The following is a 27,638-nucleotide window of genomic DNA, read 5'->3' as shown; positions in this document are numbered from 1 at the left end:
ATCCAGCTTGTTGATCTCGAAGTTGGGCGTCTACTGCATCTTTCATCCGGTTCAGCAACACTCTGTTGAAGACCCTCCCTGGTATTGACAGTAGTGTAATGCCTCTGTAGTTCTCACATTTGCTCAGATCTCCTTTCTTTGGAATCTTGACGAGGTGTCCTTCTTTCCAGTCCATCGGTACTTGTTCCTCCTCCCAAATCTTTTTGAATAGAAGGTAAAGCATGTTTGTAGTTACTTCGATGTCTGACTTCAGTGCTTCAGCTGGTATGTTGTCGGGTCCCGCTGCTTTCCCGTTCTTGATTTGTCTGACGGCTATTCTGATTTCTTCCTTCGTTGGTGGGTTGACGTCTATGGGAAGATCTGTGTGTGCTACTTCGATGTCCGGTGGATTCATTGGAGCCGGCCTATTCAGGAGCTCCTCGAAGTATTCTACCCATCTGTTCCGTTGTTGTTGAATTTCAGTGATTGGCTTGTCTTCTTTATCTTTGACCGGTCTCTCTGGTTTACTGTATTTCCCTGATAGTTTCTTCGTTGTATCGTAAAGCTGTTTTATATTTCCTTCTCTAGCAGCTTTTTCCGCCGTCGTTGCTAGTTCTTCAACGTATTTCTTCTTGTCGGTTCTAATGCTCCTCTTCACTTGCTTGTTTGCCTCTATGTAGTCAGCTTGTGCTTGGACTTTCTCTGCTCGTGTTCGGCTGTTGTTAATTGCTGCCTTCTTGTTCTTCCTTTCTTTGATCTTGTCCAGAGTTTCTATAGAGATCCACTTCTTATGATGGTGTTTCTTTAGGCCCAGAACCTCTTGACACGTTGAAGTCAATGCTTCTTTGATGCCTTTCCAGTTGTCCTCCATAGTAGTTCCTTCTTCCTTCAGTAGATCTTGAAAGGCTTGGAACCTGTTGTTGAGAGCTATCTTGAAATCGTTGATTTTGTTAGTATCTCGAAGGAAGGCCGTATTGAACCTTTGTATTGCTGTTTGTCCACTTGTCCAGTTCTTTTTTAGCTTTAGTTTTAAATTGGCTACAACTAGGTGGTGATCTGAAGCTATGTCAGCACCTCTCCTGGTTCTCACATCTTCCATTGTCCTTCGGAATTTTTTGTTGATGCAAATATGATCTATTTGGTTCTCTGTGGTGTGGTCCGGTGAGATCCATGTAGCCTTGTGTATACGCTTGTGTGGAAATATTGTGCCTCCTATGACCAATTTGTTGAATGCACACAGATTTGCAAATCTTTCTCCATTTTCGTTTCTTTCTCCCAGTCCATGTCGTCCCATAATATCTTCATATCCAGTGTTGTCTATTCCGACTTTAGCATTTAGATCTCCCATCAGAATAGTTAGGTCCTTAATTGGGCATTTCTCAATGATTGACTGTAGCCGCTCGTAGAACTGATCTTTAATGTCGTCGTTGCTATCATTGGTGGGTGCATAACATTGGATAATATTCATTGTGATCTCCTCCTCCTTTGTTTTGAATGATGCTTTGATGATTCTGGATCCGTGAGATTCCCATCCTACAAGTGCATTTCGTGCTACTTTGGACAGCATTAGAGCGACTCCTTGAGTGTGTGGAGCATCTTCCTCTTCATGACCGGAGTATAGCAGCATCTCTCCCGTAGCTAGCCTTTTCTGTCCAGCTTGGATCCAGTGGGTTTCGCTGATTCCCAGTACTGTCAAATTGTATCTCCTCATTTCCGTTGCTATTTGACTGGTCTTCCTGATCACCCACATTGTTCGGACGTTCCATATACCTACAAAAATTTTTGCTCTGATTGTCAGAAGGGGCATCGGCCTCGTGGCTTCCGAAGGAACTCGGCTTTCACCATGGAGCGTCATAATTCTTCTAAATGAAGACCTTCTAACTCCCAGGGCAGAGTTAAAATGGTTTGGATTATTTTTTTCTGGTAAGCGTTTTTTTAGCGAGTTAGTTTTCTACGGGATGGGGACGCTAACCCCATGCCCAACCCTCCTCCTTTACCCGGGCTTGGGACCGGCAGTAACTCTAGAAGAGCTACAGGCGGAGTTAGTTTCTGAATATTACTTATTTATTTTCATTTGTTGCCAGCGTATCTAAGAAACGTTGATAAATTAATTAAATAAAATATTTTCATGCTATCTTAGTGACTTTTGTGATGAAGCGTTAAATAATTTGGTGAACAGCTGATTTTTGTAATGAACTTATATTATTACTTGTGAGGGTTTAAATTATTTAGTTGCTTATATTAGGAACAGAATTTTGATTATTCTTTGTTGGCATGTATGCATCTTCTGTAGATTGCCTCAATATGGTTACAAGCTTCTGAGAGTAAATGGATTTTGGTTATCGGCAGAATCCAGGATGTTGATTTTGTTTTGTTTAAGGCTTGTCATCTTGATATACCTGTGGCCGAGTGTTGATGTTTACACTTAAACATATCACTTATTATTTCAAACGTCAACACGTTATCAATTGAGCTACTAACTCCAAACAGTCACTAACTTGTTTAACGGATATAAATTCACTTCTAAGGGTTCATATTTCTCCAAAAGTTGGTGAGTTCGATTCCTAGGTTTGGATATAAATACTAAGATTAAGGCATATCTAGTTGACCAGTAATAAACAGGACAAAATGATGGCCTTGGATCGCAATACTAGTGACAATCCATCTATTCTAAAAAACAATCTAATAACCATCCGTATTATAATTCAGTTTAAATAAATAAACTGCAAGTTGAACTAGGAAAAAAGTTAACTATTATAGGATCTACAGTTTATTTTCTAATGTACAATATTTCAATATACACTTACCACTACATAGGCCATAAATGCTGGCATATATAGAATACCACGTAAATGTATGTGGAATTATAAAAACGAGAAATACATGTGCTAGCCCACCACCAAAAGTTGCTAGTCCACTTAAATATACCGAATCTAAATGAAAAACATTTGACATAATACCAGATGCTATTCGACCAAGTGTGTGGAATATACCTGTATAAATGTAAATAAAACATTAACAAAGCATAATGATTAAGACTAAACGAATTTCTATCTGAAGAAATTATCTATTGATCATTTAATTTATATCTGCATATAAAAATTCTGCCTAACAAAATATTGTGTTACATGATTTTCATTATGTTGTGAAAAAATGGAAAGTTAAACGATAAAGACATTAGAAAGTTAGTACGATAAGTAACTGTAAATAATTTTGTTTTGTTTACTATATGATCATTATCTACATAATGTGATAAGAAGTAATCAGATTTTGGCTTCGACCCTTTTCAAACAATGAAGGAAGATAGATAAGAACAAGTTGAGAAACTGGTTGCTCAAAAAAGAATATGTAATATGGCTTAGGTAGTTCAGTATGTATTTACTAACTGAGCTACTCCTATGAGGAGAACTACATCAATCGTAATAGTAAGTAACTTAACCAAAATCTCCCATTGTCATTTGAAAATGTTCGAGTAAACTCAGTAAAGAGTTACATTTTATCACAATTAGTAAACACAACTTTTGTTGATAAATTTTATGATCATCAGTAAATTAAAAATAAATATAAGCAAATTAAGTTTATATAATTTCATAGAACATTTTCAACTTTAAGGGATGCAGCTAATCGAGAACGTGTGAATACAATAGTTGATAATATGTCAATATTCTGCTTAATGCTTTGCTACTCTACATATTAAACATACCCCTTATGAATATGCACCAAATAGTGATCTCTAATAATAATATATCTGATTAACGGTCAGTTATGTATTATGGTAAACATATGACGATTTTACATTGCATGCTATTATTGTCTTGTTATAGTCTTTTTCAGTGAAGAAATCGGAACTGATATAGTATTAATATTTTTATCAGTTTGATTATTACAGTTACATATCGTACTTAATTTTCCAGATTGTAACTGAAGAAAATTTTCTGTAGGAAGTGAAATAATAACATACATTAGATGTTCATGATTTACTTTATTCATATACTTATCAACAGTATTAAAACAGGGTGATTAATTGTAGAAACAAGAACAAGTTTCGGTGTGAAGCCAGCGTATATTTCTATTGAAGGTCCCTTGGAAAAATGTGACAACTTGAAAAGAAACGTATAGGGTTTGAGATTTTCCTTTCATTTATCTATCAGGATATATATTTAATATTCCTTCATAAATAAATTAAAAATCCTTGAAAATCATAAACACGTACTTGTTATTAATTCGCTCTGAGACGCGATCCTAGGCGTGTCAGACTGTTATCCATCGCAGGTAATGGAAGATGAACATACGGTATCGCTAATTGATTGAAGTTAGACATGGACACCAATGGATGCTGGCTCAATAATTTAAATATTGAGTGCTCGTGCACGAGACCGAGGGCTTTGGTTTCGGTCCCCAATACAGTCATGGGTGTGTACTGCTGAGGAACCCCATAATTGGACGAAACAGTTATTCAATGTATCCTGGTTTAATTAAGGTCACCGAGCCGTGTAATCCATGAAAACAACATGTTACTGTCAGTATGTCAGTAACTAACCAATCAGATGGCTGCCCAAACGCCCACCACGTCAACCCGATCTGATGTGTCTGTAGACTATCCCTGCTACAAGTAACCTGTCAATTTAAGGACATTATTATCCTATCACATTAGCGTTACTGCAACTCATATTTTTCATTAATTTCAGTAGGACACCCAATACTGGTCTGTATGTTTATACGTTTAACATAATGACTACAATTATTGTACTAGTCGAATTGATTTTTACGTTTAGAAGCAGATAACTCTTAAAGCCAAGTTGTCATATGTTCTGACTATAGCTTTCATATAAACTCCGGGTTGTCAGTATCGCGTTTGCAGTCCCGGTAGAATATCTGTAGGACAAATTAAATTCTACATTAGCTCTAAACAGCTGAGTTTTCGCCTAAGTTCAAATAGATTTTCTGTCCATGACTTGAAGAAAAGTAAATAAAACTTAAATGATCTTATAAAATGAAACAGAGATACTTACTTAATATCATAACTATTAAAACAGCACTATCTTGTTCCATCCCATAACTAACTGTATAATCAATTAAATAGACAAATGGAATAAAATATGCCAGCTGACTTGTAACACCAATACCTACTAAGTATAAAAATGAGATTTCTGTGAATAAGCTTAAATCAAATAATTTTATTATTCCAAATCCAAATAATACTAGATTTTGTTTAATTGTGTTCACTTTAGATATTGGTGAGTAGGGTTCTGTGCTGTTTTCTGTATTATTGGTAGTCAGTAGGTTTTCTTCCGGAATACTTGTTTCAATAATACTGGATTTAGGATATATATCATTATGAGATGATTTATGTATCGAATTATCCAAAGAATGAAATTCTTCGTGGTTTTGTTCTTGATGCTGTTGATTCAATGGTGTAATAGGAAATAATTGAAATGAAGAAATATTACTATCAATTAACTCATTAATAATTTGATTTTTATTCACTGTTTCAGAAGAAATGATTAAAGATGATTTAGATGCTATTGGATACTTTGAATATGCCCTTACATTTATTGAAGAAGCTGTAGATTTTTTGTGTTCATTAAAAGGTTGAGTAATTTTAGGATTTAAATTTGTTAAACTCGCTGAATAAAATGCATCTGGTTTGTCAAGAAGGGTATATATTTGACTGGCAAACTTTCGTCTAGACTTTCTCGTCGATGATAAATTATAACTTGAATGGATATAATCGTTTGTAGCTGCAACTGTTGTCTGTGTTGTTTGTCTTGGGAGTTTGTTGTAACTTTGTTTCTGTTGTTGGTTAGACTGAGCAGGTTGACATAACTGACTATGATGACGAATATATGATGACTGTTGTCTCTTGAATCCTTGACTTGATTTCCATAATCTTGAACCAACCATGGACTCTGCATCTTCTGCATCGTTGTTAGTTTCCGACAAAGTTGTTGGTCCTAGTGGATGTTAAACGATTATTTTCAATTAATATCACTTAGTTTTATTAAAATATTCTCTAAGTTAGATCATCTGATGCACCACGGTAGACATTAAATCATTCTGATAAACAATGATCTATACTTCTGTTTCAAAACTATAATTAGAATATTTCATTAGTGGCAAGTTGAAATAGATAGTGGCTTTTATCGGTAATAATGATCATTGTTACCTTTTCGAATATTAGTACGGTTAACAATAATAAGCCCATTTAAAATAAACGGCGATCAGAGTAAATTGAATTATAATGTATAAGACCAATACTATCTGAAAGAAATGACCACCACTTCACGTTCGACAGAAAACTAAAAAAAATACACAAGTAGTTGAAATAGTTATCGAGTTTAAACCATTTACATTTTAAAGTTCTCATCGTTAACCACGATGTTCAATTATTCTAGATTATTTAGCATGGGATACCATGTTTCGTATGAGATATATGGAAGAGTACGAAGTATATCTCAAAGTTATCAATTTTACTCTGTAAATCTGTCTGTTCTGTAGGAGATTAGTTACGGCTCAAACGGCTAAATAATATCTTCCTATAGTGTGAATTTAGGTAATACAGGTTCAAATACCACGGGAAGCACAGGTTCTGACACCGATTTACTTAACATTATTCTGTATGGTATATCAGTTTGTTTACAAAAAATATTTAACAAATTATGTCATCGCTATACAAAATGGTGGAATTTTTGGATACAGTAAATCATATTTTTAAGTTGAAATACATTATTCACGGTTATTAGTTTATCGGCTGATATGGACTTGCCCTGAAATTATTCTGAAATGAGATTCATTTGTGTACCGATTCTGTAATATATGCATATCAAGAGCATTCGGCTTCATGTGTTACATCTAGTCTAATTTATATATTTAAAGCATACTATAAAGTGAGAAACGAAAAATACAACAAAAGAGAATATGTTTTCATTCTAGTATGAGACAAATACTAATCTATTTTATAACAATTATGGTTATTGCTTCATCGATTTGATCAAACTGAACACGAAGGCTAACCATGCTAGCAGTTATGCTCTAATGTTTAAATCTTACCATATTTACAAATAAGTCTAGTGGCTAGGGTATGTACTGTGACTGGAATAGGGATGTTAGGTGATTGGAGGTGGCCAAAATGGAGCCTTGAATCTAGGTTTCGTGTTATTTAAAACCCGTCACCGAGGTATCCCTGTAGTATTGAAAAAATTGGTGCCCTCTGAGTGATTTGATCCCGCTTCAATTGATCGACAGAATTCGGTTAATGCGAAAGGACAAGAGAAACATGATATTGGTCACTACTCAGCGATAGATCATTTAGAGTTCGATTTCGTTCCATTGATCGGTTGGTTTTATTCTGTTTATTCTTTTGTTATCTCAAGGTTCATGTTTAAGTCGAACTACCACAACAGTACCTAAAGGAGTTTAGTCAAAATAAATCACCACTGAGAGAGTAGATTTACATCCAAAACGATTTCAGCTATTCATATTTGGTTATCATTTAAACATCGGTATATAATAAACTGTTTTACCAAATGATGTCCACAATTTTCTAAATACTGACTAATAAATTTAATTGAGCTGTGTTATATCTAACATTTGCACCTAAGAATTGATGGCTAAAATTTGAAGTATGGTCTGTTCTCAACAATTAAGATTAAATTTGATATGTGCAATTAATGGAGCTAAGCATGAAGTGGTTGCTAGTACAATGAGCTAATCCAAGATAGGCCAAACGATGAAACTATGCCATTGCCCAAGATTTAAGTTCCTTTTCTGGGTATATATATGAATGTATAGGTGTCTCTCTGTTGTGCGGCCAATAAAGTTTCCTTATCTTTCTTTCTCTCTTTCTCTTTCAGTTTTTTTTCATCCAAGTAACCAGTTGGGCTAGTGTATAGGAAGCCTGAACCAGGATCGGACACTGAGCAACACATTATTTGTCTGTTGGAAATAATGATTCAACTACAATACTGAGGACTCTTGTGGTTGATTGGTGTGGACTATTGTATTACAACACATTGATTACATGCTATTGTGTACTTCTAGAAACCAATATAGTCATGAATTAAATCTTTTGTTAGACCATGTGTACATATTACTGAAAATTTCCAAACCAGAATCAAATAAAAGTCCGATATTATCGTTTATATCTCAATCTGACTTTAGTTAATCAATCACTGAAACATAACCGGTATTAAATGATAGTGCAAAACAGCTATCCAATGCTTCCTGACTTTCAATAATCGTCTAACAAAAGTTTATGATGTAAACAACAAAATTCAAAAATATCCACTGACCTTCTATACACGTTACAATACTCTGTGGCTTTCTTTCATCTGCCAAATGACGTTAGTCACTCAATGATAATAACTCCCCTTAACTTAAACAGATGTATACCATCAAAGAAAAAAAGTAAAAACATTAATGTTGAATTTTTAACCAAAATATCCGAGAATTTGCAGTAAATTACCTTTTTGATTTAATAAATACTGGCGTAAAGCATCTGTAAATCCAATAGAAAGTTTTCTTTCTTTTTTTTCTTCATTAAAATCACATACAGAATCACCAGGTTTACAATCTGAATGAATGGCAGTTATCTGTTGATTGAGATTGAAACAAGTTGATTACATTAGTTTATTTTCATAATTTGTCTTAAAAAGTAGTTAGTACTTATTAGTGGTGTTGATCTGAATTAGGTATATAAAAGTTTTAGTCCGGATCTACAGCCCTAGGTAACAGATGTTTAGAAAATACGGATGAGTATACATTGATGGTATACTGGATAATTGTCGTTCTTTATCGTAAGTTAACTGAAATCGAAGAAAATTCCATGAAAAATGTTTTCATGAAGATGTCACTTACTAAAACTGTAAAATTGTATTTATAGTTAATTGTACTTGTAATAATCTGACAAAAGAAATACAGCTGTTATGGCGTTTAATAAAGTTATTAATGAGTATCGAAGGTCTTCATGTACTGAATGTAAGTCGCATAATACGATCAAAGGTAATATGAACTAATAAATCATAAAAGAGATTAACACAGCATAACTTTCTCCATCAGAATCATTGATAGTAACCTGAAACCCAAATGTCAATCTGAAAGTATCCTCAAGGTTCCAAGGAAAGCTTTACTCATGAACACTGGATTTAAAGGATAGATGGGAGCATGAATCTTGAAAAACAGATTGTCAAGATTTCTGAGAAATATCTGTTGAGCAGTGTTCCAAATTGCTTTTCACAGTAGATTCCCATTCCTTGAAATATCAGTGGTAAATTACCGCTTTGAGCTATTTCCTTGTAGATTTAGCAATTTATATGCCCTTGTAGAGGACATAATATTGATCACACAAAGCATGAACGTTTGAAATGTCTATTTTATCACTACCCTACATGACTGTCTACATAGAATTATAAGTTAATTAATAGCCTAATCACTAAACATGTAGTTAACGCTAATTACTTTCTGTCACAATAATCATAGCTCACGATTACTTAATAAGTCAAAAATAAACAAACTCACAGAAGGTTTGGATCAGAAATTTGTCCACAGTTGAAATCATAGCAATACATCAACTCAAATTTAAGCTCTATGCACAAAAGAGATATGTCTAATTCCTTATTTCAAAAGTTTAACACTCTCCTATAACTACAAAATATCTAATGATTCTATAACTAGAAGGGGTGTTTTGGAGATTTTAGTAATTTCAATAGTTGAAATCATGAGTCAATTGATGCGCACTATTGAGGAGTCCCATACTGGGACGAAACGGCCGTCCAGTGCTTCCATGTTTTCCATGATGGTCTAGCTTCAATTGACTCATGATTTCAACTATTAAGACCCTATAACTAATAAATATCCTAAAATAATATATTTACTTACTATCAAATTAAGTATTTATTATTTTTATTAGATTCACCTTAAGAACATTGAACAATTCTAAATGACTTTTATTAATATAAGATTTTAAATTAATATTTTATAATCTCTTAGAATTATTGAATGGTTTTAAAACTATATTCGAATCATTCATCTGAATATTCATCGTTTTCAAAGGCGGTAATATTACTTAACATTAATAATATTTGATGTTTGTTTTTTTGTCCAAGATGAACTTGTCTAAAGTATTTTAAACATTGAAATATAAAACAATACCGAATATGTTAAGTTCATTCTAATCTTTAGGTAAATATTATACATTCTGATTATGATGAAAAAATTTTTTTCTCAAAAAATCGTATTTATAAATTATAGTTGGATTATTTTTAGCTCATAACTGTAAAATATTAGAAATGAAATGAATCAATTTGTGTTCTGGGAGTTGGTTGATGAGTTAAATAATCCAATCTGCACTAGACAGGTTTATGGATGTTCATGTCCATGGCCTTTGTGTCAATCATTTGTTATACCTGGTCAATTATGTAGATGAATTTGTCTTCGTAAAACTCATTAGAAACAAAATAAATGCTCTCACTAGCTAAAATAAATTTCGAATGGTACATCATGAGACTATGAGTGTTTATCGACTGAGGTAACTGAAATGTGTATTGTATATACCCAGCCAGTGCCTAGATCAATATGCAATCATGGATGGCGTAGACATTGGTTGGAAGAAAGCTAGGAATATATAAGCTGAGAAAAAGCATCAGCTCATTAAGTCATTAACTAATGATCCAAGCTGTGTTGGTAGGTGAGGACTATTTGAATGGGGTCGACCCAATAATTATGACAGTAGTAGGAAACTGTTTAGGACATCGTTCAAAATCAGTTGCAGTGGAGCATATGCATCTATTTTTTATTTACTCCTAAAACCCAAGTTTTGATATTGTCTTATTTTATTTTTTTATCGGAATCTTATTTCTCCTCGACTCATATTTGCTATTTTTAATTTTTTTACTATAACAGATACTACTGCTATCCCTATAATTTCGGTATTCATCTTGCAAAGTTCGTGTTACAGTCAATCAGTCTGTCATAAATAATGTGACGGATAGGAGTATTATGCATCGACCAAAGTCGCCATACGACATGTACACAACACAATTTGCATTGGAGACAGTCATATTTTCGATAATCTGCTCATATACCGAGGTTACTTTATGTGTTAATTGATGTACTACACAATAGTGTTATTTGTAAAAGAGTCCTTTCGGTCCCGAGCCGGGATAAATAAGGAAAGTCGAGCTTCGGGGTAACTGCACCATCCTGTAGAAGAAAACCTTTCTGAAAAGAATGTCAACCAGAAAAATTCAAACCCGAGGGAAATCTGAATTTCAAATTTATCATTCTTCAAATTTTATATAAAACAACGTAAGAAAAGGGTTGTGTACGAAGTAGATAGTTAAAAATAATTTATCTAAACTTACATCAACAGTTCTATTATGATTTTTTTCAGGCAAATTAGTTACATCATCATTTACGTAAGTAATTTTCGGAATCGTTTTCATAAGCAACATTTGATCAGATGTAAGGTGTTCCGGATTTTCCACATCAGTGGATTGTTCAGTTAATTCGGGATCATCACTTGTTATAAATGGCTTAAGTGTCAATGAAGCCAGTGCTGTTAATAAGCTTGCACCCAATGAATACAATAATAAACTAGAACGCCAGCCTTTAATCGGTATAATCCAGTTGTAGAAAACTGGTATTAATAATGTACCGACACCTGCACCAGACATTGCTAAGCCTGATGCTAAGCCACGATAACGATCAAAATAATAATTGACTGAGACTATAGCGCATACCATTAGAATGCCAAAAGCTGAACCTAAAAAAATGAGTATGACCATGATAAAAGACTAATTATTATGAATTTACTAAGCACTTAAGATAAACCAATAGTTTCTCTAGTAACAAAGTAGAACTAGTAATGACATAGAATAAACATCACACACATTGCACAAGCTAGTGACTATCTAAACTCAGTAACTCAGCGGATAATGGACTGGGTGTTTGGAAGGAAAAGTACTGACTTCTAGTCACCGTATAAATATCAATACTGGTACACGGATACATCTAACCGATGATTACTGTTGTGGATGCGGAGGAATAGACCAATAATTATCATGTTAAGTCCAATGGTGTCCTTGGACTTTAGATGGACATTTCCTATTGGTCGATATCTGTTCACTTGTTGAATATTGTACAAAATGTTGTTTTCTATTTTTATGGTACGATGTGGTATGCTTGATTGGTATATAAACAATGTTTGAAATATAATGATTCATATCTCCGAGGCTGTGGCTTGTGTTCTGAACTCAACTAACTGGGCTAGACAGGGAAGTGGGACCAATCGAGACTCTAGGCCGTCCGTACGTGTTTACGTGTCACTGTAATCGATCGATAACACAGGGTAGAAATCGACAGCAACCTAAAGTCATAACAATTACCAAACGGGGTGAAACGTGCATTCTGGATTCCATCGGTCGACACAATTTATCTGTTCTGTCAAGATGTAAGACTGTTATGACCTTGGATGTCTGACTTTTCGATCACACGACTTATCTACCAATCCGGATACGACTTATACGAATCTTCACACTAGGCCAACCAATGACGTTTAACCGGTGTGGGCAGTTTAGTGTCCTTATTGGTCCTATGTCCTACGAGCCCTTCCACTTGAGTCCAGAACAAGATACCAGCTTCCGAATCAGAGCAGATCAGACCAGAATCAGAGCAGATCGTTTATTTCAGGCATACTTAGTTTATATATCAATCACACAGACCGCAACGTACCATAAAATAGGAAATAATATTTGTACACAAATAAGCCCAAAAAGTGGCTGTGAATGAGGGAGGCAGTAGTTAATAAGCTGAACATAACTTAAGAACCGTAAATCGTACAATAATAAGTTATAGGTCAAAATAAAGCTTACAATAAGAGGAATATAAATATACGTAATGTAATTGTTGAATAATTATACAATAAGAATATTTATAGAATATTAGTCCATTAATAGTCCTCGGGAGTTACCTGTAATTTAATCTCCACTCGGATATAACAAAGACTATTAGAAAAGTATACAAATCGAGTATTACATGGAAAGTCTATTTCTAAAAAAATTTAAAATTTCATCAAAATTGATTATCATTTAGTGGCTTGTTAAAACTTTTGTGTCATCATTTTCTCAAAAAAATTAAAATATTCAAGTGAATTTTATTGTTTTAGATTTGTATGAATGGATTAATTATCTTTTGATATGTACGTGTACTCATAACTCTTTTTTAGAAAGCTTACAATCCACCACGAAACGAGGTACTACAAAATACAAACAGAATCACTACTGTAGTTATTATATATTCCATTTTGTCATTCATTCAGGTTGTTACGTTGAAATTCATGCATCAAATATATTTTTGCAATTAAAAATTGTCATGCGAAGAAAAACTGGCTATAAGGAAGATGAGTTACAGCTTATCCCTAATGAAGTGTTTTTATCAATATATTTTTTTGAGATATTTCTAAAATAAATAAATACAAGACAAGCAATTATCTCGATATTGTTCATTTCTTCTTACTGAGATGACATTAAATGGTCACAATACAACACAAATTAATTGAAATTATATACAAACTTTGTTATCTGATAATATTATAGATGTTACTGTATCTAAACACTATGAGTTCGATCCTATGGAACTTTTGAGAGATTCCAAACATTGAATTGGATAACCGTATATAGCTTCCTAATTTTCAGTAATTCACTAGATAATATTAATTCATAATGGAAACTTATCGAGAAGTTATCACTTAAATTTCAACAAAATCATTACTGTAAAGCAAATATATAATTTCATGGGAAATGGTATTTCTGTGAATATATTAAGATAAAAAAATGATTTCAGAATTTGATTGATTCTAAGAAAACTTTAAACAGAAATAATAATAATAAGCAGAATTGGTTAAATAAAGTGTTATATCTAGAGCTTCGATTCTTAATATACCGCGTAAAACTTGAGCACCCATGAGCCGTCCTTACATAAAGTATGTATGTTAAGTAATATTCTGTAGATATTTTACTTAATAAAGCAACATATACTCTTAGAAAACAATGAGTATGACTAATAGAAACAATAAAAAACCGGGGGCAACTGAATTTCCTTATGAATTTAAACAATAAAGATAGAAAAAAAGACGTAATATTATTCTAACCTGATATCATTCCATAAAATATTGTTATAGCATGCATATTAGTTAGATAACTTGCTATTGACATTCCAAGACCAAGTAATAAAGCTCCAAAACAACCACTAATACGAAATCCAAACATTTGAATAAGTGGACTGACAAAAGCACCTAACAAAAAGAGAAAATATGCTAATGAAATACTGATAGAACAAATACTCAGAACTTAGATTCATGAATAAGTACAAAAATAATATTGAATGAAATGGCGTGGATTGGCATTGTAATTTTACCATATCGTCATGGTTCAACAAAATTACTCCAAGGAGTATTAAAAAAAACAGAACTAAAAAATAATATAAAACAACTAATCTCAGTCGGTAGACCATCTAGGTTTACTACCGGTTCCAAGCCACGATAAAAAGGGAGGGTCAAGCATGGGGTCAGCAAATCCACCCCGTAGTAAACAACCTTGATGAAAAAAATACTAACCAGAAAAATTCATCTTAACCGTTTAAACTCTGTCCTGGGAGTTTATTGATCTTCATTTAGAAGAATTACGACCCCTCACAGTGAAAGCCGAGATTCTTTGGAAGCCACAAAGCCGATATTCCTTCTAAAAACCAGAGCAACAGTTAATGTAGATACTTGGAATGTCTGGACAATGTGGAGGAGTAATTATATAGCTGCGGAATAAATAGAACCTATTTGATCTAATCTGGACAAAAACGATTAGATTTGAGAGAAGCTCTGTAGTACTCTGATCATGAAGAAGAAAATGCACTGATGCTGTTCAAAGAAACATGTAAAGCACTTATAAGATGTGAATCTCATGGATCCAGGATCATCAAAGTATCCTTCAAAATAGAGGAGGGAATTACAATGGACGTTATCCAGTGTTATGCACATACCAATGTAAGCAATGAAGACTATAAGGATCAGTTTTATAGGAGGCCGCAATCGATCGTAGGGAAGTGCCTAGGAAATGATCTGACCATCCTGATGGGAGACCTAAATGCAAAAGTCATAATGGACAACACCGGGTACGAAAATATTATAGGATGAGATGGACTAGGAGAAAAGACCGAGAATGGTGAGAGTGGATAGGACATACATTGTGAAAATCACCAAACTGCATCACGAGGCAAGCGCTTACCTGGAATCCTCCATACGCGGTGATAGGAGTAAGTAATTCAACAAAATTCTTAATGTTTCTGCATTCCCCACAAACGCATACACAAAGACACATGGGTCTCACCGCACCACACTACCGACAACAAGATCGATCATATTTGCGTCTCTAAAATATTCAGGACAATAGAAGACGCAAGAACCAGAAAATGAGCTGACATAGATTCAGATCACAACTTGGTGGTTGCCAAGATCAAACTACAGCTAACGAAACACTGGTTAGCTGAGGAAACGGCGGTACAAATGTTCAATACAGTCTTCCTATGAAATTCTAACAAACTCAACGAATTCAAGATAACTCTCAACAACAGGTTCCAAGCCTTACAGGATCTCCTGAAAAGGAAGAAACTACGGTGGAGGACAACTGGAAAGGAATCAAAAGAGCACTAACTCCAACGTTTCAATAAGTGCTAGGTCGCAACAAACGTTGTCATAAGGAGTGGATCTCTATGGAAACCCTGGACAAGATTCAAGAAAGCAAGAACACGTAGATAGCAATTAACGACAGTAGAAAGTAAGAAGAGAAAGCCGAGGCACAAGGTGAGTACACAGAAGCAAACGAGCAAGTGAAGAAGAGCAGTAGAGCCGATAAGCAGAAACACGTGGAAGAGCTGGAAACGACAACCAAAAAAGCTTCAAGAGAAGGAAATATAAGACAGCTATATGACACAACGAAGAAACTAGCAGGGAAATATAGTAAACCAGAGAGACAGGTCAAAGACAAAGAAAGAGAGCCAATCACTGGAATTCAGGAACAGAGGAACAAATGGGTAGAATACTTCGAGGAACTGTTGAATAGACTGGCTCCATTGAATCCATCGGACATCGAAGCAGCGCCTATAGACATTTCTATAGATATCACTCCACCAAAAGTCGAAGAAATCAAGATGGCCACTGGACAAATCAAGGGCGGAAAAGCAGCTGGACCTGACAATATGCCAGCTGAAGCTCCGTAGTCGGACATAGAAGTAACTGCAAACATGCTTCACGTTCTATTCAGGAAGATTTGGGATATCTTGATTGTGTTGCCTTTTATATTGGAGAAAAATCTCGTGAAATCTTGGTTCAAGCCACAGAACATCTTAGATACACAAAACCTAATAATCCTATAGAACTTGAAAGACTTCAAATTAGGTCGGTAATAGCAATTCATGCCATAAAGTAGATATTAAAAATGCCAATATTACACAAAAAGGCTTTTCCAACTTCAAAGAAAGGGGAGTATCTGAAGCTTTCTATATATTGCTAAATCATACCACTCTCAGTAGAATAGGTCTTACTATCCATCCAATTTGAACCATCAATTCGATCTACTATGTCTGATTCTTTTCACAGTTCACACTATTATCATATATAGCAAATCCTTTCACGTTGTAAATAAAACACTTTTCACTCATTAACACACATATATATTCAATACACAAGATTTCTCATATAAATCACCTTGACCGGAATGACGTGTATTAATATAGTCAAGCCTGTTTTTTTGGTTGATCGAACTCAGTATTTTCTTCTTTGTTACTGTTTGCGTTTTCAACTTGGGTTAATTCACTTTGTTTATCTATTCTCTGAAGAATTGGCATAAACTGAGTCATAAAATATAAGAAAAATTAATTTTTCTACTCCTTGGAATATTATAAATATTGTATTTTCATCAATAACAATTTACCCGATCCTTAGTTTCTTTGAAATTATCAAATCAAACCTTAGTAATGATGAACAGAACAGGAAGGGAAACAGAGAGCAATTTTAATCATAACAGAACTGAAAGAATTACCAGGCATGTAAAGAACAATTGGAGGAAGATGTGCAAATAAAGTATTCAATGTATGGTTTTCATATTTTATGAAGGCACTCTGTAGCTTTGCATTAAACAGTAAATTGGTTTGCCTACCTGAGTTTTTGTTCACTACAATAATACCTAAAAAATAATAGGGTTTTATCCTCAGAAAACGATCAGTGTTCATGAATATCCTAACCATTCAGTTATTTCTTTTTCATCCTGTTTCTTATATTTTGTATCATCCACAAATTTTTTAGACGGACTGTTGTATAACATGTTTGTTCATACTATGATAACGTAAAAAGGGATTTGAATGTATAATCCATTGGTGAAAAGTAAACTTTACTAACCGTTTTCAATTATTAACTATTTTTCCATCTGACTACTATCTCTGTTTAACAACTCTTTAGTAGAGGAGAAAAAGTTCTATACTACACTGTAAAAAAATCGCAAAGAATGAATTGTTGTCATTTAATAGCAAACGATATACAATATGAATAGAGACTACCAGTGCAGAGAAAAAATCCAGGTTGAATGGTTCCCGGCATTGATAATATTGTTTGTGAGTAATTTTCGTTGATGAATACCTGATCATTTCGTAAGGAAACGTATAAAACTCCAAATCCACCAAAAGTTCCATCAATTATTAACTGAATGATGAATGACGATGTGACTATGATCCAACCCCATCCACTATCAGTCTGAAATAAGACAAGATATTTTCCAGTGACTATAAACTGATATGATTAGTAAAAAATATTCTTTTTAAAATATAACATTTTGATATAAATGAAAGAATAAATAAACGCGTATGTTGAATATGAATTCAGGTAGTTTGAGGATAGACAGAAGAAACTTATGACTCTCGGTTGGTGCCACCCAATTAAATCCAGACCAACAAGTCATTTTAGTTCATATTAGCAAATCAATATAAATACCAATATTGTTAAATGTTAGAGATAAAGGTGAGTTTTTCTAAGATTGAGTGGTTCTTCATTTATAAATCACTTCCAAAATGTACATAGTGTATGAATATATTGTGGTTTTCTATGCGTGAAGAACATTGTAACTGTCTTCATTATCTAATTAATAAATTTAGGAGCTAAATATTGTTTGTCATAAGCGAATTTTTATATATCAATAATACTTTTGTATAGTAGGTAGTGTGAAATTAATTTGGTTGATCAGTTTCCTCTGTTGAGATTATGAACCAATCTGTGTGGAATGACTACTGAAAACCTGTAAGCACTGAACAGTTTACTACTAAAGTATATTTACTAAATCTAATCACGTGATAATTGATTCGAACTGTTAAAGTATTTTATAATACTAGCGCTTACAGGATGTACTTGGATAATATTATTTAGTTTATACATTTCATCCACATATGAATTTTATAAAATAATTCATATTAAAATGAAAGCTTTTACCTAATCTAAGCGATATGAAACAGAGTTCAGAAATGTAATACTCTTGGTGAGTTGATAAATAATACATCTTTTCTCTGTAATTAAACCATAAAACAACTACTCCTATGGTCTTTACCAACAGTTTGACATAATAACTATTTGACAGTAATACGATTTATATACTGTTGGGAAGGAACAATCATATAACTCAGTAATTTAATTACAATTGTTTGTTAGAGCAGTTCAGTCTTACGATATTGCTGAATATCACCAACTGCCTAAAATCTAAATCTAATGCATGCAATATTGAGCCATGTAAACTACTAACCCGTTGTAAATTAATTGGGGTAGTTCGATCAGCGCTAAATGACAAGACAAACATGACACTAGATACTGTTCAATGATCAGTCAGTTACAAAGAAATTATCGAGATAATCCACTCAGAATGTATATATGACAACAGAAGGTAATCATTTAGGGTTTTTAATATAAAAAACTAGAAAATTCTAACCTTATATATAAAAACCTAATTTAAAAAAGCTGAAACTTATATTGTATCTAAAGATCCTACCATTCTGCTAGGAGATCTGATAGCAATCAAGAATAGATTTCGATAATTCAATGAGAAGACGAAGTTTATCAGAATTATGTGATATATTTGCTCAATGCATTTCGAACAATCTGATCACACATATATTTGTTAAGAACATTTATATATGAAAATTAAAAGGTCAACTAGACAGGTTAAGGGTAAGTCATAACAAAGGAAAAATATTAAAGTACACAAAAACAAATGTGGTTACCACTCTGGATAATAAATCAGTATTACCAGGGTAGGTTAAGTGTAAGGACAAATTGTTTTTGAACACATAAAGGGGGTTTCAATTTCCGTATAGTCAAGGCTTCAATAAACCTTAGTATACGCCCTTGAAGGCTTTTGTATAACACGACAAATGCTGGTTTGATGTCAGCCTTATGACCCGTCTCAATCAAATGTTTCTCAATGGAGGATGATGTCTGTCTATCCTGTGATCTTATTTGACCGTTGGAATCCATTTGTTCCTGCAACCATTTTGGTATGTGTTCACCCACCCTTAATTGCAAATCACGATTGCTCCTCCCTATGTACGTGTTTCCACACATACGTGTAAATTGATAGACGCAGTGGGATGTGACACAATCGCTTTCGTGCTGTTTGGGCTTTTGGTGAAACATATACCTTGTCTTTTAGATAATGACAAGTTGGGCTACATAAAACGTCTGGTTGATAGCTAATTTAAGTCTCCGTTTCAACATGTGTGATCAGATTGTTCGAAATGTATTGCGCAAATATATCACATAATTCTGATCAACTTCGTCTTCTCATTGCATTATCGAAATTTATCAAAGGGACTAATTGTTTTAAATCAAGAATAGGTTTAAATAACAGTTACCTCCATTTGTTCGTAGTATTAAGTAAATGAATCAATTCATTTTTGAAGTTTATTTTCAACCAAAGGATCAATGAAATCCATGGTTGACTGGGTAACTAGACAATCTTGATTTAAGACTCTTTGAAATTGCACACCGATGAAGTCACATCTGATCGAACTTGTGATTAATTGGCCCAGAAGAGAGTGTGGTACCACTTAAGACAAAGAATTAGAATTTGGTTGGTCAACCTTTTCAACTCTCGATAATCTGTAACTTTATAGTAAAAATATTATTGACTAATTTACAAAAAATACAGCATCATTTTACTCCTCTGAAGAATCTCAGGTTTTCTAATCTTGTTACACATTATTAAAAGTTAGAGCCTATAGTTTATGAGCTTAATAAATGTTATTCATGAAAAGTGTCACATTTACAAATGTTGTCATGACTCTTATTACTGATTAGGTTTCGTTTTAAATATATTAACTGATTCTTATGTTATTATTATTACTACGGACAGATATAAGTAGAATGCATCAATAATTGGAAGTAAGATTTTTACTGACAGATGAGGAACATGAGAAGAAGGGAAAGAAAAATGAAGTAGTCTGAGTAGTAACAGGAAAAAAAGAACGATAGAGCTTGTAAGAGGCAATTCAAGGAAGATGTGCAAACTGTGCATTCAGTGTATTGTTTTGCAAACTCAGTGTGTGATTATGCTAATTACACAAGATCAGTTTACTATACCCGAGTCTTCGTTCATTACGCTACTATATATTGTTACCAACCTTAAATAGTAAGTATTGCTGTCTCACAGAGTTGATGAAATCAAATGAAACGTATTACAAGTTGCCACAACTTAAATTTTGGACTACATGAAATTTAAAGGTCAGTTTGAAGATATTGAGGTCTATGTACTAATCATCAACTATAAATAACGATGAGATATTTATACTGGTGTCTAATATTTTCACTGTTCATGTATATTAAATAAGTTGACTATGATCTTCATCACTGCCATTTACTATATTAATATAAATATACCTAATAATTACTAGTGTGCATCTATCTTAATATCTAATATGATAATATATAATCAAAATTTGCAAGGATCTGTTTCGGGAGGAAATCACTGGTCATTTAAATAATGGACTATAGTTTCATACTCCAATTCGGCATCTTTGACTTAGGCAGCCTCTGAGAAACTCTTGTTCTTATACGACATGGTTTGGAATAAAGTCAAATATATGAAACTATATTTGATGGCAACAATACTTTGAAAGACATATGTGGAAGCAAAGTACTTGCTAATTCTTTTTTTTGCAATCATAATTTGTATCGTGGTAAAAAGGAATTAATATGGATCCATATTGATTCGTGCAGTTAACAAATCAAAGGTTGGCAAAGATAATTAATTGATCACCTTTATGATAAATTAACACTGAATAAACTAGTTGATCTTAAAAGAAAACTGATATGATGAAAAGAAAAGTCAATTTTCGATTGATTTACTCATTATGAGATTAGTTCAAGATTACCTCCGTTTTGATTCAGTGTAATAACTACTCAATGTAATATTTGTTTTCTTTTCTCGCGTGATATTTTATTCTGTATAATATGCGATATTCTTGTATTCGATTGACATGAACTATGCTCAAGTATATGGTGTGTTATAACTCTAAGTATTTTCCATATATATGATTACATTCTAATTATTAATCACAATGGGTGTACAATCAATATATAAATGAGTGTATTTTTGACAGTCGTTGTCGTGTTTTGGCGTTAATAAATCTTCACTTATACCAGTCTGTGTTCTGACTTTCGCATTGTGGGAATCGCGGAGGTCCCACGTTCCGAGAATAAGTGATAAGCGTTACCGACATAACAATCAATGACGTCCAGATATAACAAAAAACATTAAATGACAAGCTATAAAAGTAATTATATAGACCAATACTTTTAAAAAAAATTGTCTTTCTAATAATTTAGGGAACGCCTTAATAAAACGTTATTCTTTATTTAGTAATTGTTTCGTAATTAATTGAACTACTTGGTTAAAAAGTCTTACTGACTACTGATATAATAATAAAGGCATTTTTAAATTCATAAATTCAGTTCAATCTTAGTGACTTAATATTGTTCTCCTCTTTCTTTAATTCTATATGGTTGGATATAGTTAATAGGAACCCCTGAATCGTGGTGATACATAGCAACTTGACCGACAGAATTCATTTAGGACTGAAGGTTATACAACATTAGATTGAAATGTCAGGATGATTAAAAGTAGCCTTTATAATGAAGTAAATGAATTATGAAAACTACTTATTGATACTGCTTGTTTCCGAGTGACCACAATGATAAACAAGACCGATTCCGTTTTATGGAATAGTTTAACCAAACAAATCACTATATTCACCTATCCTTTACTATGTGAAAGTGAAAGCTGTTTGTATCTATTTCATATAAGATTAATCATATTTAATGAAGATAATCCATAAAACGTGAAAATATGTCAAAAAATGTTAATTTTTACCAGTTATAAAGTACTTCAAAGTAAATTTGTAACATTTCACCGTAATACAATTCTATGTGATTAAGAGTTCAAAAACCATAACTCGGAGTAAAATTAAATTATTTAAGTGTTTGGTGTTCTCTAATTTAACTCAGTTATAAAAGTACAGGGTGATACATGCATAGGCTAATGATAAAATTCAAATAAAAATTGGTAGAGAGGGTATGAACTTGTAATTCAATGGTTGAAATTCAAGGGATGGATTATTTGTAAAATCATTTGAACTTGAATCAGTAGATCACATGTTCCAAATACACCTTACTTATATTGGTTCGGACGGCCGTGTAGTATCATTAGTCCTCACAAACTATACTACTGAATGCCGAACTATCCAGTCAGTTCGTCAGTCAAACACAACACAGAATCTGGCACGTGTGTACATCTGTTCAAATAACCATACTTTAATCAACACAACAACATGAAATCTTCAGAGCAAATCTCATAGTAGTAGAAGTAATAACAGTATTAGTGAATGCTGAATATATCAAACTGTACTTGGCGCATGATTAACATTAAGCTGAAAGTTAAACGATTTAAGCTGTAAGCTATCTCTCCACCTTGATAAAATAACCCACTCTTATCAGGTAGGACATATTCGAATTTTTGGGTAGTAAGTTAGAATATCCACTAAACATCACAGATATCAATCTAATAAATATCTTTTATTTTTGTATCATAAATTTATGAATATTAGCGGTTGACCACTTTAGGAACGACAATCTGAAAACAAAATATGGTATTTTCTGTAAGGTTGTTTAAAGGAAGTCTGTTATCAATATTAATTCACTATTAGTTAGCTATCATAAAGTCTATCAATCCTACTGAACGTTATAAAGAATACATACTATGCAAATGTGGTAAATACACATCGATAAAATTATTTTTGTTTGAATTACTTATCGTTAACACAACAAAATGATAGTTGAAATATTTAGTGAAATCTCTAAGTAATAGATAGTACAACTGGTAAAACTTATCAGTGAAAACGTATTCTTTTACTGATTCTCTATTAAGTAGCAAAAATGTTACATTTGTAGATGCTAGTTAAAAAGTGTTATATCCGAGCGAAGATTAAATCACGAGTAACTTCTGAGACAATATTAATTGACTAATATTATCTATACATTCTTATGGTATAATTAGTCAATAATTAGATTATATATATTTATATTCCTCTTATTTTAAGCTTCATTTTGACCTATAATTTATTATTATACGATTTACTGTCCCTAAATTATGCTCAGTTTATTAACTACTGCCTCCCACGTCCACAGCCACTTTTTGGCTTTATAGTGTACAAATCTTATTTCCTATTTTATGGTGCGTTGCGGTCTGTTTGATTGATATATAAACCCAGTATGTACGAAATAAATGATTCGATTCGCATAGTGGAAGCTGATATTGGTGTTCTGGACTCAAGTGGACGGGCTAGGCGGACATAGGACCAATAAGGACTCTAGGCTGCCCATACCGGTGCTAAGATTGTATAAGTCGTATTTTAAATGGTGGATAAATCACGTGATAAAAAGCCGGACATAAACTTAACAAAAAGGGACGATAATTAGATTAATAAATAGTATTTTGGTACACTGAGAATCGGAAACTAATGTACAATACATATTAGATTTAATTCGTAATGAAAAAAAATCACCTAATACTATCGGTATATTAGTTCTGTTGTTCAAGTTCTCTAAACAATAACATGAGGTAATATCATGGATATTTTTCTTCAAAAATTGCATACTATTTAACTAGATTTTATTGTTATCATGGTTTTAGACAAGTGGTAGTTCAAAAATAACGGAAAGTCTATACAATTGCCTAATTAATGATTTTAATTAGATTCTATGGAGCAGAGTGTAAATAAATAAATGGTTATGACTATATTATATTCAGAAAACAGATTGTAGAAATTTATTGATCTAAGTGAATTAGAAAATATTGCTTGAAATCCTATTTCTCTAGTAATACATTATTATGAAAATTAATAAATACATATTGAAATTCATTGTTGTAAGCTCAATCAAATGGAAATACTTCATCAGTATAGGGTTGTGGAGATTATTAAGATTTTGATTGAGATCATGAACTGATTGATTTTAGACCACCAATGAAAACCAGGAAGTACTGGACGGCCATTTCATCCTATTGTGAAACTTTTCAGCAGTGCGCATTCACAATCTCGCTCGCGGGATTCCAACCCAAGGCTGGTTGAGGTTAGACATTAACATCGTTGGATGCCGACTCAGTGATCTAGAGGTTAAGCGTTCGCGCGCGAGACTGAAGACCCTGGGTTCGGATCCTGCGAGCGTAATTGTGGATGCGCGCTGTTGAGGAGTTTCACAATAGGATGAAACGGCGGTCCAGTACTTCAAGGTTTTCATTGGTGGTTTAACATCAATTAGTTCATTATCTCAATAGAAATACTTCATTATGAATCTTTGTATCGAATATGGTAAATCATGTATTGATTTCATTGTTACAGTCAGAAGATTGTAGCAACAATTAGTGTATATGATACAACTTTTTATATTCTCTACTAATTCAAGTGATTCTTCACGAGATAATGATCGTGATTTCTTTAATTTTTGTGAATTTTTTTAAAATCCAATACAAAAAGACCGACTCTTTTTGTAATATAAGAGCGAGAGAGATAGCTAAATCTGAAAAAGACTTGACGGAGCACGTAGATTCAAGTCTATTGGCTTTCAGATTTATTTATTTATTTATTTATTTACTTCCATTACTTTTCGTGGAGGAGCATAGGTTGCCCATCAGCACTCTCCATCCAACCCTATCCTGGGCAACTTTCATATTACCATCATAATAATCATAAAGATGATCTATTTGGAAAATAACTAATTATCGCAAAGAGGATAAAGTATGAATAATTAATTCCCTTTTTAAGACTAAGCTAATTATTAATTGATAGACTTGATACAATTTATTATTATCAACTTACTTTTGATTGATAGGCTTTCTTCTTCTTCTTCTTCTTCTTCTTCTTCATGTTAACTAATTCACAATTTAATTTCTTATTTAATAATTTTAAATCATTAAAATCAGTCATTTTTAAAATTCCCTTTTAAAACAATAAAATTTAGTATATCCAATAGAAAATTGATTTAGCGAATAATTATTATTCTTTTTACAGAATTTTAAAGGATAATTATAATTTAACCTTGACTAAATCAATAAATTCTGTAATTTGATTGGTTAATAAGTTAAGACTTATTACATGGTTAAATATGTATTTAGTAAAATAAATAATGATTTGATTAAAAATATTTAATTATAAGAGGTCAATTATAGGATAATTGGGAATCATTGGGATTGATTTTAAAAGTAGATGAATTATTCACTTGGTATTGTTTGGCTTGTATCTTCCCATTGAGGTTTAAGCTGCAATTGATCAGTCTGTTATTGGCATACTGTGCGTGTCTCGATGTTACCTTAATTCACAAGCTATTTGTAAGCAATGATGGATAGTGGCTAGCAGTGGAATCCAGGACGAAACGCGCTTTTCGTCCTGGATTCCACTGCTAGCCACTATCCATCATAGATGAATTATTGTATGAATGGGGTATATAATTCTATATATGATAAAGATCATTATGTTAATTACAAATATTGAAGATTTTTCAGAGATAATTCATTTCTTTATTAAAATAATGAATCATTTATGACTGTTCAATTATTTTGGATTGTTTAAAAAGAGCATTTGATGAAATTTGTTAAGTTCCATTTACTTACCACTATTTCTTTATCGTTTGTTCCATTTATTTGTGCATAAACGATACTTCAATGAGACTATAATTTATGGACGAATCAATCAGATTTACCATAACAGGTCTTAGATTTTGGCGCGAAATTCATTCATCCATTTGGCTAAATAAAGTCTTGACATTATAACTGATGTCAATTCGTGATAAAAATCCTAAATCTAATCTCTAACCCCAACTATCAACTGTAAATCATAATCCTTGTTCTTCAAACTGCTTTATATAACCCTCGTGGTTATGCATTACTGAAGAGTTCCGTACTAGGACGAAACGGCCATCCAGTGCTTCCAGGTTTGCCATGATGGTCTGGTTTTATTCAACTCATGAATTCAACTATTAAAATTACCACAAATCTCCATTCTGATATTAAGTATTTGTAGGACAATTTTGTAACACTGTTTTATATTTAATTGAAATAGTTCAATGTGGTGCGTTTTTTTAAATTTTTTTTAATATTGGAATTTCGGGATTGTAATCAGGACCAAGGTTCTGCATGATAACGTCTGGGTTCTAATTGTTGAACTAGGGTGTTTGTAATTCACTGTTCATGTCTCCATTGTAATAGGTTATGGTAGCAGGAAGAAACAGTGATATAATCACATGTTATAACTGTCGATAATGGGGCTAGTTTCGATTTAGTCTTGTTTACTTTTAGATCTGTTGTTGGTGAATGACAAATTTTTCATCTGAAGACCTACCATATTCCATGTATCGAGCCGTATCACTCTTCGTCCACTTATATCAAGTAGTCATAGCATCTCATTTGTTAAGTTATAATTCTATAGCTTTTGTGATCGTCGTATTTAAAAGGCAACATAAGTGACGTATGTGTTGGCAATCAGACAGTCATTGTTAGATGTTTTCCAGAATAAAAACAGCTAGTTTATAGTGATTCATTGAAATTTCCAACACCCCACAGAGCAGACGAAACAGAATTTCATTAGGAAACTACAAGGAGACTTAGAAAGTACTTTTGTTTGAAAATCAGTGTAATTTAATGTAATATACAATAATCAGCTGATTATTTATTGCTTGATATCATTACCTGAATCTAATGAAAACAACGACTTTTCATCTGTGTATTGGTAGATAACTAAGTAGTTACAATTTTGTGTATTTGTAATAGTTATGTATTTCACACATCGTATTTATGCCCCCAATTATCAGAGTCATTTTGTCTTTTAGAATCAGATTACAATAAGTTCATTCGTACATGCGTGGACGATTGGTGAACATAATATCAGTTGTATCACAAGTTAGGTGGTTTAAAAATCGTCAAGCTCTCCATATTTATTACGAAATTGTGGTGCTCACCAGGCATCTAAGAATGATGTAACTCCCCGAAATAAATGGAGTGTCCAAAAGAATTCACAAAATGCACTTTCTA

General features: G+C 32.9%; 1 protein-coding gene across 2 annotated transcripts in view; it reads right to left on the bottom strand.

The window, feature by feature from the left end:
* The window catches only part of MS3_00007875 (uncharacterized protein), a 31,841-nt gene extending 6,238 nt beyond the window's left edge, over positions 1 to 25,603 (bottom strand). Inside the window, exons 1-12 of one of the 2 annotated variants that reach the window (XM_051216217.1) lie at positions 25,432 to 25,588; positions 19,915 to 20,167; positions 17,563 to 17,773; positions 17,423 to 17,508; positions 17,184 to 17,359; positions 16,959 to 17,145; positions 16,733 to 16,914; positions 14,126 to 14,269; positions 11,340 to 11,740; positions 8,444 to 8,570; positions 4,992 to 6,278; positions 2,787 to 2,972 (exon numbers count right to left, since the gene is read on the bottom strand). In XM_051216217.1, the coding sequence (XP_051066783.1) occupies positions 2,787 to 2,972; positions 4,992 to 5,883 (1,078 nt within the window). In that variant the 5' untranslated portion in view covers positions 5,884 to 6,278; positions 8,444 to 8,570; positions 11,340 to 11,740; ... (6 more) ...; positions 19,915 to 20,167; positions 25,432 to 25,588. Of the gene's footprint in view, positions 1 to 2,786; positions 2,973 to 4,991; positions 6,279 to 8,443; positions 8,571 to 11,339; positions 11,741 to 12,643; positions 13,435 to 14,125; positions 14,270 to 16,732; positions 16,915 to 16,958; positions 17,146 to 17,183; positions 17,360 to 17,422; positions 17,509 to 17,562; positions 17,774 to 19,914; positions 20,168 to 25,431 lie in introns of those variants that run through there. The other variant, XM_051216218.1, reaches the window with a different exon arrangement.
* Between the last annotated feature and the right edge of the window lie 2,035 nt (positions 25,604 to 27,638).

Source organism: Schistosoma haematobium, chromosome 4 (assembly GCF_000699445.3).
Source record: "Schistosoma haematobium chromosome 4, whole genome shotgun sequence".
NCBI lineage: Eukaryota > Metazoa > Platyhelminthes > Trematoda > Strigeidida > Schistosomatidae > Schistosoma > Schistosoma haematobium.
The sequence above is the reverse complement of the archived record's forward strand: the minus strand, read 5'-3'. Positions and strand labels throughout refer to the sequence as shown.